The sequence below is a fragment of the Coturnix japonica genome, chromosome 2, assembly GCF_001577835.2.
Source record: "Coturnix japonica isolate 7356 chromosome 2, Coturnix japonica 2.1, whole genome shotgun sequence".
In the NCBI taxonomy this organism is placed as follows: domain Eukaryota; kingdom Metazoa; phylum Chordata; class Aves; order Galliformes; family Phasianidae; genus Coturnix; species Coturnix japonica.
Genome location: NC_029517.1, coordinates 127,452,125 through 127,466,150, shown reverse-complemented (window position 1 = coordinate 127,466,150; position 14,026 = coordinate 127,452,125). Strand labels below are relative to the sequence as shown.

The window sequence follows — 14,026 nt, the reverse complement described above, 5'->3', positions numbered from 1 at the left end:
TAGAACGATAAAAAATCCTGATGTTATATGAGGGAGAGAAAAAAGCTATGAGTGGGAAGAGCTCCCCAAGCCACATCTGCCATTTCTTCAGCCACTGCAGTATCTTCCAATGAATTAAAATCAGCAAATATCAGCAGTATTTTATATGTAAGTTTTAACTTATGACTCAGTGAATAACACAGTGAAAAAGTTTGAATGTTTTGTATTATTAACAGTTTTTTTTTGAACTTCAAATACTGTCATTTGTAATTATTTCTTTTCTCTTTGTGACTGTGAATCAGGTTGACTATATCAATGTAGTAGAGGGACAGTAAAAATACTAAATTGAGGAGATAATTACAGACACGAGAAGCAAAACCAGGGAAACCATGCTCTAAAAATAAAACCAGCTGGGGCTCAAATTCTTCAAGTGAATTTTGAAGCCTCATGCTGCAAAAACTGAAGTCAATGCTGACACCATAAGCAGAAAAAGGTTGAATCTTTCCAGAAATGCATCCAGTCTGTCATACTCCATTTTTTGACTCATGCTTTTAATTATTTTTATTTTTGTTTCTTGTTTCTTTCACCATCCATCTGCCCTTTTCAAAACTCAGAGAAACTTCAACAAATTAAAGGCAACTGAAAGCTATTCTGAGTTCAAGAACATCACACATCATACCATTTGGCTGTTAATGACATTTTATTTAAATTAAGCAGTTGAGAAAAAGAGAGATTTACAAAAAAAAGAAAGCAGTTCCCATTAAGGTGCAGTATTACTTCTCAAGAAATACTGTACCTATAGGTAGGAAGGGTTTTTTTTCTGTTCTCCATAAAACATGTTAAAAATGGGAGTAATTCACTCACTTACCTTAAAAACTACACATCCAAGCAATAGGAGATTTAAGAGTACAGAAATCAATGCACTGAATTCTTAAATATAGTTCTGTTCTGCAGTGCAAGCTTGTGTATTAAATGTTTAAAACAACATTCATTAAACATCAGCTATCAATGTATGTAGTGTTAAATCTTCAGTATCGTAAAACCTCAGCTTTACAGCACTGGAAAAGGTTGAATACAGAAATGCCCCAAGTCAAATGAGCTCATGATACCTGTACCCTCTACAGATATTCTAATAGAAAAAACTATTCTAGTATTTCAAGGTTATTGAGATTTAAGAGACATAATATGAAAACCTTGTAGCTTCTGGTAACATCAGATTTTCTAAAAGCCATAACAGTGTTGCCAGCTCGTTGGATTTTAATAGTAAGAAAATCCCAGGCACCGTATTAGTTAAGTAATGAAAAGTAGTTTTATGAAAGCACAACAATTAGAATGACAGTAACCTGCAGCTTTATCTGGCCGCTGTGCATCTTGATTTCTTTTTTTATTTTTATTTTTTTTATTTCCTACTACGGGATAGCCATACAGTCATCTTCCTCAGAGCAAAGATACAAATGACTGCATAAGAGAATCAGTCCTATTAGTTTTTTGACACAGACTTCCTAGAAAAGAGTATTACCGAAAGTGGGATGGGGTAAGACAACAAGGGGAAGAACACATGCAGTTGATAAACCGGAAGAAATCTACTTAAAATGCAATAAAAATAAGTTATGAACCAGGAAGAACTGCTCAGATTACTGCTTAGAAGAGATTATGGGAAGAAGCTGCAGAAGTTCCATTAATATTATGGATTCAAACTTAAGTCTTTAAGAAGTACCAATACTTTTTTGCCTTGATTAAGGTCGACACTTCCAATTTTACAGATATCCTGAATGATAATTTACAAAATAATTGAAAATAATCTTTAATTTCTCTATTTGATACATACTTTCCCTACTTGTTCTGAATCTTCTAGAAAATCTTTAAAGGGAGAGAAGAATCTCTCAGGTTTATACTATACAGAAAGTATGCACAGCAAAGCGTATCTTCTGATCCGTATTCAGGATTTCAGAAATAAAAATTACGCTGCTCTTAAAGGTAGAGCCTACATATGGTTGCTTCAACTTTACCACAGTTGTTTTCTTTGGTAGGGGTAGGGGTATTTTCTACAGTTTCTGCTTCCTTACCATGCTTCCACTCCATCTGCCAAAACAGTATGTTTCTTACTCTTCAAGAAGCCTCTATTTGTTCTCCACAAAATATAATGTTTCATATAAAACAAAATAAGACATTCTCTAACATCATTTAAGGCCAGAAGATCAACAATTTATAAATACTGTGTTCAGCTTTTCTATCATATTTGTATCATAAAGCCCCTATTTGCCACAAGGAAATTCACGAGTCTTTTCTTCTATTGAATGTTTACTATAGGAAAAAAATTGAAGAAGCCAGTTCAGATAGTTAATTAAAAGTTGCCTTATGACAGATTTGTTTTTCTGCCACCAATGCTGCATTGCTCGATAAATGATAAAAATGAATCCTGTAGCACATCTAAACTGATCTGCTTTATGTGGTCGATCCAAATCCTACTTTAGTCAGTAGTTAACTTGGTTGCATAACGGTAAATATATGCTTGGGGGAACTGTAAGGGGTAATTAAGGAAAGAGCATCTAGAAACACTGTGAGAGCAAGCAAAAGCTAAAACATCCTCAGAGAGCAGGTTCAGAAACCTTTGGCTCTCATTCAGATGTCTCCTCAGATTTAAAACCCAAGAGGATACTTCTGTGTGTACTTGGTGAGCCCTTAGTGACAATGCAGTACATACATAAAGCACACACAGATAGACAATAAATGATCTCAGCCACTGAGTTTGAAAATTTACATAATAGAAGTGCCATGTACTAACAGTTAGGAATAAAAGAAGTAAAGCTGAGGTATAAAAAGAAAAAAGAAAAAAAAAGAAAAAAAAATGATTGTGAAAGCTGAGTGTCACACAAAAGCATGAAAAAGCATGCTGTCGTTGGATGCCTGCTGTGTCTTCCAGACAAGTTTTGAAGCAGTTAGGACTGAATGTGATGCAAACATTTAAGCTTTTCCACACAACTGATGTAGGTTTTCATATAAGGAGTTTTCAGTGCTATCAATAACCATCTTCTATACCTGCATAGTCTTAGGAGATGAATGTATATGCATGGACAAAAAAAAGTGACATTTCTGTTATAAGTTAAACAGCATTTTACATTATTTATCACATACATCTTTTCTGAATGCCAGCTTGGCTGGTAAATATGCCCAGGAGATATTAGGGGCAGAAAAAGTAGAAATTTTCTCTCTTTTCTTTAAGAACTGCTGCAGACAGGGCAGGGAGGACTAAGCAGGAATTGAACCTTCAAATTTTAATAAATAGAACTAGTGAAGTCTGCGTTACCTACAAACATGTGCATAATAATCTCTGCATTCAACATATTACAAAAAAAAAAATATTAACAAATAAGGAGTAAACATGGATGTACAACTTCTTTAACAGTGAACAAACAAAATGCAGGGGGTTGAAAAGACAAAAATATTAGCAGCAGGTAGGAAAAGCTCTTCTGTTTCAAGAACCCTTGGCTAATAAGCTACTGATTTCCACCTGCAAGAAAAAGATCAGTATCACAAAAACTAAAACTTACTAGTGACCAGAAATAAAATTACCTGTCAACATCCTCTATCTTCTGCATATTAAACAGCAGAGATGGTACTATCTTATCCATGTGCTGAGGTTCCCATATAGTTGCTCGGAGTTCATCATTAACTGTTTTACGAACCACTCCCTGAATGCCCCTGATTCCAGCAATTCGGATCCTAAGGAAAGAAGAAATAGAATTATGAAATAGGATAAGCAGAGCACTTTCCGGCATGGTTGTCTATGTATTATGCAACAGCAGTCATGCAGTGTGGAATTTCATTGGGTTCTCAAAAACAGTAATTTGGAAATTACTGGATAAAAACCTTGATAAACTCTATGGAATTTAGTATCCAACAGTTGCAAACTTAACCTATTCCAGTGTATAGAAAAAAGATGTGAAATTAGCACAGCTCAGCTGGAGCAACAAAGACAATTAAGTCTTTAAGCATTGCAGTTAAGGCTGTGGATTAACAGTAAGTCTTTCAAGATTTGTGGAAGATGAACAACATGGAAAGCACACAAAAAGGTATTTCTGTCAAATTAAGCCTGACACAACAAAGGAGCCACTGCTTTTGTTCTAAAACTGCTTTAGCTAAATTAATTGTGGCTGATAAACTAAAAAAGAAAATTTAATGTAAGTTTTTTTTTAAATAAACTTAGTCTAGCTATTAGCTACTTTCATTATTTTTAACAATAAGAACATGAACAATGAATGTACAGCAACTCAGTGCTCTTTTCCAGATATCGAGTTATAAATAGCAAACAATGTAGTCCTCTCTTTTAAATCTTTTTCTGAACAATGCTACTTGCATTCAAACAGGATCCAATAGCAGTTATCATTCTAGACTTTAAATACAACTTTAATAACCTTTATATATAAACCTAAGAAGGAGGGGGATACACAAACAATGATCAAAGTACTTTCTGATCCTCTAGTACAACTACAGTGCAGTACCCAATATTAAGATTTCAATATTAAGAATCTAAGACTGTCATTCAAGACAGAGAATTTCCAAAATCCCATCACTGAAAGATTTTTCACAGGCAACTCCTGTCACCTACAAATAGCCTGGATTTGAATTTAGTGTTTAAAACGCAGCAACACTTTTTCTCAGAATCTCTGATTTTTAACTATTATCTCTTCACATCATATTTCACTGATACACTGGTTTGCCTGTAGACTCCCTGCTGAAAGGGAAATATCACTTATGGGGTGAGGTCTGCTCTCAGGCTCAGAAATCTCCATTATCTGACCAAAAACATAGATGAGATTCAAACTCCCGTTCGCATTCCAGTCACTAAGTTCACTGGAACATCAAGCTATGCAGGCAAACTGCAGCTACACATGTCTATCACATGTCTATTTTAGGATAAGCTGAATTATGCTCTAGGCCCTATCAAATGCACTAGCTACTTGTGATACCTACATTGAGAATTGTTATCTGGAATCAAGTGTCATTTGTTACTCCCGTACTTACAGCAAATTTGATATGACAGCTCCAAGAATGATTATTTTTTTTTTTAACAAAGGAAGAGGACTTGTTTTAAATTTATATTTCAAAAGAAATGCATTTAAATTATGATGATGTGAAAGTATTGCTACATATGTGGCTATTCTAAGTAAAAACACTTTCACTCTCACAGTATATATGTACTTCTGTGTATTAGAGCATTAGCAGCACTAATCTTACGTTCCTTCGGTTGAACGGGAGGTCTAAAAAAAAAGATGTAAGTTGCTTGCAGCAACGAATTTAACCCGTAAAGGAAAGGTTTATTAAGCTATTAAAGCAGAGATTACATTTAAATCAAGGATATGTGCAGCCTTACATCACTAGGATAAAATTCCTTCCTAAGTGTACATCAACACTGCAAACTGAAGCACAGGTGACAACGTAGACTGATAACGTACAAATCTGAACACTAACACTGTTCCCTTACCCCAATAATAACAGCTCCTTTGATGTATGTTACTTTGGAGTATCCTTTTGAGTGGCATATAACACATGACAAATAAAATAGAGATACACTCTTAATGCATCCCATGCTCTGGATCATTATTAAAATTACCTCTCTTATGAGGGGAAATGAAGGTAGAAGAAATACTAAAATAATAAATCCTGAATTGTGCTTTGTATATTAACCTGTTACACAATGTTTTACGTTAAGTACTTTAATATTTATTTTGCTTACAGTAAACCTTAATAAAAGAAACTATAGCCATGAAGAACTCATAAAAGCATTTATGAATATAATATTACGTAACCATCAGCCTGAGGCAAATAAACACACTGAAAGAAATATATTGTTAAAAGGTAGTTGCATAATGCAGCAGCTTCACCAGTGACACCTGCTTAAGAATCACAGAATCATAGAATGGTTTGCGTTGAAAAGACCATGTAGCTCCAACACTCCCTGTTGTGGGTACGGTTGCCATCTACTAGGTCAGGTTGCTTAAAGTCACATCCAGCCTGGCTGGGACAGCTTCTCTGGGCAATCTGTTCCAGTGCTTCATCACCCTTGTAGGAAGATTACTTGCTTATACCTAATCTAAACCTATATTTTTCTAGTTTGAAACTTGTCCCTTGTCCTGTCATAATATTCCCTGATAAAGTATACGGACTTACTATGATTGAACAACTTAATGCATGGAAATAAATGAGTAAAACAGTGATGAAAATTATTCAGTTAAATACAGACAAATGTTTCACATAAAGAGAAGAACCACTAGGGGGAGCTGAAGTTAAAAACATGGTGGTGCTTACATAATATATATAAAAAAATAATAATACAAATTCACAACGGCATTTCAATTTCATATAGGAGTATCATATGACAGACATCTAATAAAACTCAATTAAAAAAAATCTCAAATAACAGACTCAAAATATGCTATTCTATTCTCATAAGTAGACCTACCAATTTCTCAAATGAGTTATGCAACTCACATGCATTTACAGTAACAAGTACTGACCTTCTGGAGAGAATCCATGCAATTCAGCAGGCATTAATCAAGTAAAATTTCACCTAAATATTCTGAGTTCTATCTAAGATTTTCAGTACTTAAAAAGTCAATTACATTTTTTTCCCCACAGAATGAATGATTCCACTAAATACAACAATAAAGCCTTTACAGACAATTCTTAACAGTACATAAGTTATAGCACTTACTCAGTTTGTGTTTCTGGATCATGGTCACATGAATGACACATGGCACTGAATCGAGACACAAAGAAGTCATAGCGTCTGTGATATGAAGGTGTGTCTTCCTCAATGTTGGCAAATTTGACAAACTGGAAAATGAAATATAGAAGAAGAAGCTTTTGATACCAATGAACACTAAGATATATTTAAAAATAATATAAAACAGTACATTTAAGTAATATCATGTTTAAACATCTAACTTCATAGCAGAAAAAGCCAAACTGAGAGGTTTTGTTTTTAAAGAATCACCACCAGAACTTCATTGAGATTGTTTACATTATTACCCAATGATGAAACTGAATCAAATTACATATTATGCAATTTGGAAACATCTCAATAGCAAATGTCTTTAAGTCATGCAATCCAAGAAATCCCATGGTAGACTGTCACTGACTGGCAAAGCAGCAACAGAATTCAAAGGAAACAAACCCTGAAGGCATTCTGTCAATTGTGCTTCTTTTTACAATAGGTTAAAATAAATAAATAAATAAAAATCTACAAAGTAACAAAGGGATAAGTAACAATCAACATAGATTCCTCAACTAGAAATCAGATCAACTCGGCCTAAATTATTCCTATGACAAGGAGACCATCTTTGTGAATCCAGATGAAGCAACATCTGTCACATCCTAACTTCAGTGATGTTGACCAAAATAAATAAATAAATAAAATAAAAAAATCCCAGAGAAACTAGAAAAACGCTGTCAAAAGAACACTTTCCATAAGACAGATGCAAAAATCTTTTTAAAATACCAATGCTTGTAAATCATCTAACTGCAATAAGGTACCGAGTGAGTTTCTGAAGAGGCCTTTCTAGAATGAGGCAGTATTTCAGTTTTAGTAGAGGCTTAGATAATAGAGTGCTACTTTATGGCACACTTCATGAGCCAAAATGGGACTGGGACCTGAACAAAAGACAAGATTTAGGAAAGAGAAATGCAAAATGCCACTTTAAGGCAGCCGTACAAATACATGTCAGACACAGCTGAATGCAGATAATTAACTGAGGGTTATTATAAACCACGCATTCAACAAAATCTGATGCTTTTATATTGTCATGATAAAGAAAACAATGTATTCTGATATGCATTATTTGCGAGATCTATGCAGAAAGTTTCGCCATCTAATTGGCATTAATAAACCCTCAGAGGAAGTAATGTATCCAGATTAAGCATCCTTGCTGAAGAAACTGATTAAGTGATACCGTCCTTCAATTATCCTACAGATGAACAAGTTTTATGTAAAAAACACATTACTAAGACTGAAAGACATTATGTATTCTAGGGCTGCCAAAAGAGTTACTAGCCTTCCAGTGTACAGAAGACAGCTGTGAAAAGAAAAGCAATAGTATGTTCTATTTGTTCAGTGGCAGTAAGAAAAGCAATAGTGATCTTACAGCGCAGCACAGGCTACTTTACACATTAAATAAACCACCTAAGTGAACAGACTGCCTGAAGGCACTGCGGATTCTCTATCACTGAAAATTACAGAACAGACAGCAAAGAGAAGAAAAAAAGGGCAAGGAAAAGTTGTCAGGCTTAACACAGTGCTGAATCTGCCTTGAAGCAGAGTGATGTCATATTAAGATAAGTCCACTTTTTTTCTCTGCAGTGCATTCTATTCATTGCTAAACAAAAGTTGAAACATTTATTGTGCATCTACAACAAACAGATATTTTTATCATCACAGAATTTTATCACAGAATTATCAAGGTTGGAAAAGACCTAGAAGATCATCTAGTGCAACCAGTACCAATACTTCCAGGCTAAATCATATTCATCAACACAACATCCAAACGTTTCTCGAACACTCCCATGGTCGGTGACTCCACCACCTCCCCGGGCAGTGCATTCCAATACTTGACTACCCTTTCCAAGAAGTAATACTTCCTAATGTTCAGCCTGAATCTCCCCTGGCGCAGCTTAAAACCATTCCCTCTAGTTCTATCGCTGATTACATGAGAGAAGAGGCCAACCCCCAGCTCACTACAACCTCCCTTCAGGAAGTTATAGAGCAATAAGGTCTCCCCTGAGCCTCCTCTTCTCCAGGCTGAACAATCCCAGCTCCCTCAGCCTCTCCTCATATGGCCCCATTGTGCTCCAGACCCCTCACCAGCTTTGTAGCCCTCCTCTGAACACGTTCCAAAGCCACATTATCACATACTTATAGATCAGACCATATTTCTTCAGAATGATCTACATTAAAGTGATTTGTGGAGGTTCTGATATAGCCAAAAGAGAAATCTCTGTATTCTTTTAAAAATAATATATATATATATATATATATTATATAATTATATATATATACCGCTTTCTACTCTGTAATATAATTTTTCCTGCTTTATCCAGAACGTTTTGCAAACATTTAAGCTGGTAGGTTTACAACTGATTCACACAGCAGACTTCCATAAATATATGAACAGAAGTAATATAGAGTAGACACAGCCATGAGATTATTAACTTTTCTAGCATCCAGGATAAGCAGCAACCATCTAAAATATGTATCAAACTATATATATATAAAATAATCAAACTTCTTTGATTAACAGAATCTTGCAACATGAAGGCTTTAAATAACTACAACAAAATTTGCTAGGAGGAAGATCTTTTCTATGAAGAAATTCTTCTATCAGAATAAATGAAGAGTTCACAGAGTCACAGAATGACCCGGGTTGGAAGAGACCTCAAGGATCATGAAGCTCCCACCCCTCTGCCTGGCAGGGCCACCAAACTTCCATGTTTACTAGATCAGGTTGCCCAGGGCCTAATCAAATGTAGCCTTGAACACCTCCAGGGAAAGGGTATCCACAATGTCCCTGGGCAGCCTGTTCCAGGACCTCACCACTCCCCTAGTAAAGCACTTCCCCCTAACATCCAACCTAAATCTTCCCTCTTTCAACTTAAGACCATTTCCCCTTGTCCTATTCTTATCTGCCCTTTCAAAGAGTTTACTCCCCTCCTGATTACAGATACCCTTCAGGTACTGAAAGGCTGCAATAAGGTCACCCTGAAGCCTTCTTTTCTCCAGGCTAAACAAGCCCAAGTCCTTCAGCCTGTTTTCACAGCGCAGATGCTCCAGCCCCCTGACCATCCTTGGGGCCTTCCTCAGGACCCTTTCCAACAGCACTACGTCCTTATTGTACTGAGGGCTCCATACCTGGACACAGTATTCCACATGGGGCTTCACAAGAGCAGAGCAGAGAGGCACATTGCCTCCGTATGCCTACTGGCCATCCCTCTCCTGATGGAGCCCAGGATACCATTTGCAAGTTGAGTCCAAGAAAATGTCAGCAACTCTCTGGACTCATTTCCCCTAAACCACAATGTCATTTTGCAGCAGGGATGCAAGTACTCAGCCTCTCAAAATGATGCTCACAGTTAAATAGCCAGAAAGAAAGCAAGAATTGATTATTCCCTCCCATATAACATAATTTCATCCACCAAACATAAAGCACTTCCAAATGATATTGCGTGATTAGCATTCAGATGTCTGTTTAGGTCATGGGAAATCTAACTGTCTTAAGACTGTTCTAAGTGAATAAGTTTCCATAGTACACATTTAGTCTGTACTTCCCACTTGCTTGGAAGTGATGCTCTTATGATGCTATAGTTGTTAAACTTCCTATTTCTGACTCCTAAGCAAGTAAGATATTTTCAAGCATAATACAAACACAAAAATGTTTAACTTAAAAAAGGCAATTTTTAAAATGAAATTCCAAGCAGTTGCCCAGGATATATTTAAAGCAGTTTTTTTTGTTGTTTTAATATATACAGATGTAAACATGTCAGTCAATGCCTGCAATGACTTACTGACAGTTTATGGAATCTTTGCCAGTACAAGCATCTTCTGTGTGTATACAGTACAGAAGGTACAAAAAGGTGCTTATATTGGTAATACCTATTTCCTTTAATTTTGAAATCAGTATAAAACCTTATAAGTCTACCACTAAATGCAGCAGGAAAACATTTTTCAGAAGACACTTATCCAGGATTGAGTCGAGAAAGTTGAATGACATTACCAGAGAGAAACAGACTGGGCAAATCATATGAGTAAATCATGCAATTTCTGAAATTAAACTCCCAAAGACGTAATTACTTATGTATAATTATGCTGTCTTATCACCCTGAGGTAGCCAATACTTCATATATGTAGAAAAATTAGACGTAGGGATAGAAGCTCTGATACCCTCTGGATGTTTTTAAAGAAGGCCTGTTTTTTCTGCAGCAGTTCAAGAAGAATCAGATTTAAATATAATGCATCTTAAGTTACATTAAAGTGACTGTTAAATGTGTAGGCTGGATCTGAGCAGTATTTTCTGATATTTGAGCTTCCAACTTCTATCTTTGATAGCTTGCATTTTTCTCGTGTTTCATTTGAAGGGTGGGAAATGGTGATACAGATAATTATAGAAAAAACTATCACATAGGAATAGCAAAAAGCACGTGAACGTACACAGGCAATTCAGCAAGCAACTATAAAAAGAATTTCTTTGAACACCAGATTCATACAGCTACAGTATTCCAGAATGGTAGAGAATAGCAGGGACCTCTGAGTCCATCTAGTCCAACCCTTGCTGAAGCAGACACCCAGATCACAGGGCCCAAAGCCAGGTCCAGGTGCCTTTTGGACACCTCTGAGGAAGAGGAGGAGAGTCCACAACCTCTCTGGGAAGCCGTGCCAGTGCTCAGCTACTTGCACAACACAGAAATGATTTCTAGTGTTCAGAAGGAGCCTCCTGTGCTCCCAGTTGTGTGCAGCACTGGGTACCATTAACTTCGCAAGTGCAGTAGTAAAATGATAATTAATAAAGACAAGAAAAGTTTGTGTTAAGTAACAGAAATTAGTGATTTAGAAATTAGCAAGTCCTCACCCATCAGACCAGGCTGCTAAGGTCCCCATCTAACCTGGGCTTGAATGCCTCCGGAGACTGGGCATCCACAAATCCTCTGGGCAGCCTTTGCCAGTGCCTTGTCATTGTAAGTAAAGCATTTCTTCAATCTTTACACAAAATCACAGAAACAAAGTTGGAAAAGACCTCCAAGATGATCCGGTCTAACTGTCCACCTATCACCAAATATTTCCCCACTGAATCATATTCCTTCCTACAACACCCAAAGGTTTCTTGACCAGCTCCAGGGACAGCGATTCAACCACCTCCCTGGGCAGCCAGAAAAACTGCCGAAGGAAGAAACAGCTTTTCTTACCACATTTTTTTTCAGTTTCCCCACCAGCATATGCTGTCTTAGCACACGGTTAGTAAAAATAGCTACCATGATAGAAACAGACTTTCTGTACTTTACAGACACTGCCAATTTGAAACCTCATTCAACTATTCAACTATTCGCTATTCAATTCCACTTGTTCTCAAATACCTGCGTAAGTAGATTTTTTATAGATATGTTGTTACAAAACTTCTAGTAAGAATCAAACAATTTACAAATGCAACATGAAAAAATAGAAAATAATTAACTAATTTGAAGGGCAGGCACAAGAAATACATAAATGAAAAAGAGAAACAGTTGTTTTTCCAGAACAGTAATTTTCAGCTTTGAATTTAAAATGTAAATAACTAATAATAATTAAAAATAATTTTAGAAGTCAAAGAGCTGAATACAGACTCTGGGCTTTTTTGGTAAGAAACGATCATTAAAGTAGAAGGGATCTCTAAGGCCATCTAGTCCAACCATCAATCCATCACCACCATGCCCCTAAGCCACACCTCCGTAACTCATCAGTAAGTGAGGCACACACAGAGTCCTGGTGTGATGAGCAGTGTTTCATACAGAGGAGCAGGAAAAGCAGCTAAGGATCCCTCTGTGGAGAACCAAATAGAAAAAGTTCTGCCTCCAAGAACCTAAGCTTCACAAGTTAAGGAAAAACCTTGAAGGAGCACTAGCAACTTTCAGGTCTTTCCAAGACTTCAAGCTTGAGGAAGTCTTTAAGTAAATAAGTCTGTTTGTTGTGACTTTTCCCCAACTTATGTTTTACTCAGCTATTCCAGACAGTACCAGTTTCCCTTTCAAAGTGGTACATTAGAATAACTGAAGCAGATAAAAGATAATTCAGTTATATTTCACCATCTGTATCTTCTTTGGAAGGAGAAAAACAGCTATAAAAGGCTAAATGGGACGATAAGCCTTCTCCATGCCTGACCTCAAATTAATTTAAGATCACAGTAAGCCAATGTCCTCAGTAAAAGACAATTTCATTGCCAATATAGTTTCCTCATCTAAAGTTAACACAAATTGACTTTTCTCTCTACTGACTATATCGGGCTTCTAGAAAAATAAGCATAATAAACTAAAACTAGCCTTTGAAATTCTGTTAAAGATTCATATATTCACTCACCTAACAGAATTTAACATCTCATTCTTGGTTATCAAATTTCCAGATAGAAAAACAAGAAATATTTCCTAATTTAGGAAATCTATTGATCCATTTTGCTCATAAAAGGCCTCATTAGGAATAGACAGCGATATCAAACAGATGACCGTAAAGTGAACTTCTGTTCAATATTCATTTGGAAGCAGTGCGTGCCTTGTATACCAAAGAAGAGGTTTACAGTAACTGTTTATCACTGAGGATTTTAAACAACTAGAAAGTGACATACATCTTCCATTTGGCATCTGTGAGAGTAAGTTCCGAAGCTATTTTCTAATTCTGTAAGGGTTCATTCCAAGGCACTGCTATTACAAACAAATGAAAAAATAAATAAAGAAAAATCAGGAAAATAGAGCTCAAAGATATTAAAGAAAATACATATAGAGAAACACAGAATAGTTTGGGTTAAAAGGGACCTTATGGCAGACACCTTCTGAGCAGATAAGGTTTGTCAGCCTAAAGATGCCATCTAACCTAGTCTTGAACAACTCCAGGCATCCACAGCTTCTCAGGGCAACAGGTTCCTTTAAGTAAAGACTTTCTTGCTTATTCTTCATTTAAATCTACCTTCTCGAAGATTAAAACTGTTATCTCTTATCCTGTCTCTAAAATCCTTGATAAAGCGTAACTCTTTCACCAGAGATGGACTCTTTTATCATATACGTATTATGTATGTATACATACACACTCACACATACAAGTATATAATTAAACAAATTTCCCATCAGTAAAACTGTCCTGACAGTCTGAGATATAAGGGGAAACTCCTCCCCTTTGTCACAGCAAGAATCCTCTGAGTTCAAATCTAACATGAAATTCTACAGTGATATCACTGTAATATACCTTGTCTTCCTGAAGTACAGCTTCATTTAACTCCATGAGCTAGGAATCATGTCCACAGGAATGTCCAACAGTTTT

General features: G+C 36.2%; 1 protein-coding gene across 10 annotated transcripts in view; it reads right to left on the bottom strand.

Moving 5' to 3' along the window:
• EFR3A (EFR3 homolog A) overlaps positions 1-14,026 on the bottom strand; it is a 66,256-nt gene that overhangs the window by 30,716 nt on the left and 21,514 nt on the right. For all 10 annotated transcript variants that reach the window (XM_015856342.2, XM_015856343.2, XM_015856346.2 and 7 more), the window contains 2 exons: positions 6,695-6,816; positions 3,553-3,702 (listed from right to left, as the gene is read on the bottom strand). In XM_015856342.2, coding sequence (XP_015711828.1) covers positions 3,553-3,702; positions 6,695-6,816 — 272 coding nt within the window. The remainder of the gene's footprint in view (positions 1-3,552; positions 3,703-6,694; positions 6,817-14,026) is intronic.